Here is a 1,086-nt window from a genome sequence, read left to right on the forward strand (position 1 = left end):
CCTAGAACAACACAATTTTGCTAGAAGCAATGCCGACAATTCTTTGTTTATCAAAAGAAAAATTGATCATCTTATCATTATTTTGGTCTATGTTGATAACATAATTCTTACAAGAACAAATGACCAATGAATTCTGAAGACTAAAGAGCTCATTCATGATCTTTTGACATAAAAGATTTGGGAAGGCTTCGCTATTTTTTAGGAATTGAGATAGCTCACACACAAAGGTCTTTTTCTTTCTCAATGGAAATACACGATGGATCTGCTGAAAACAGTAGGAAAGATTGGGTGCAAGTCGATAGAGACACCTATTGAAGTTGGTCAAAAGATTGAAATTACTCCTGATGAACCTGTCAATAACAAAGAAGGCTACCAACGCCTTGTAGGGAAGCTTATTTATTTAACTATTACAATGCTTGACATAACATGTGCAATCAATATTGTCAGTCAGTGCATGCATGCTCGTACAGAGCATCATTGGAAAATCGTCTATCATATATTGCAGTATCTAAAGAAGGCTCCAGGACAAGGTATATGGTACAAAATGAATGGTCATCATCAAATGTGTGGTTATACTGATGCTGATTGGGCTAGTAGTTTAGATAGAAAATCCACCACTGGTTATTATGTGTTTGTTGGAGGAAACATTGTGTCTTGGAAAAGTGAAAAACAGAGTGTAGTGTCTAGATCCAGTGCTGAGGTAGAATATCAGGCTATGGCTACAATAACAAGTGAGCTTACACAGATTAAAACTCTTGTGTCATAAATTAGATTACAAGTTGACATTCCTATTCCCTTGCATTGTGACAATCAAGCTGCAATTCCTATTGCAGCAAATCCTTGTTTTCATGAAAGGACCAAACATATTGAAATTGATAGTCATTATATTCGTAAAAAAGTGCAAAAAAGAGAACTGTTCACACCATATACAAAAAGCTCAGATCAACTGGCAAATGGTGTTACTAAAGGTTTAAATTGAGATCAACATTACAAGAATCTCATCAAGTGGGGATGTACAAATATTTACACCCCACTTGAGGGGGATTGTTGAAGAATCAAGTTTCCTTTCTTGTTCCCACCTGTTGG

General features: G+C 35.8%; 1 protein-coding gene across 1 annotated transcript; it reads left to right on the forward strand.

Moving 5' to 3' along the window:
* Positions 1-256: 256 nt before the first annotated feature.
* On the forward strand, positions 257-766 carry LOC116254432 (secreted RxLR effector protein 161-like). Its single transcript, XM_031629818.1, has one exon. The coding sequence runs from the start codon at positions 257-259 to the stop codon at positions 764-766; it is 510 nt and encodes a 169-aa protein (XP_031485678.1).
* Positions 767-1,086: the final 320 nt, after the last annotated feature.

Source organism: Nymphaea colorata, chromosome 5, assembly GCF_008831285.2.
Source record: "Nymphaea colorata isolate Beijing-Zhang1983 chromosome 5, ASM883128v2, whole genome shotgun sequence".
NCBI lineage: Eukaryota > Viridiplantae > Streptophyta > Magnoliopsida > Nymphaeales > Nymphaeaceae > Nymphaea > Nymphaea colorata.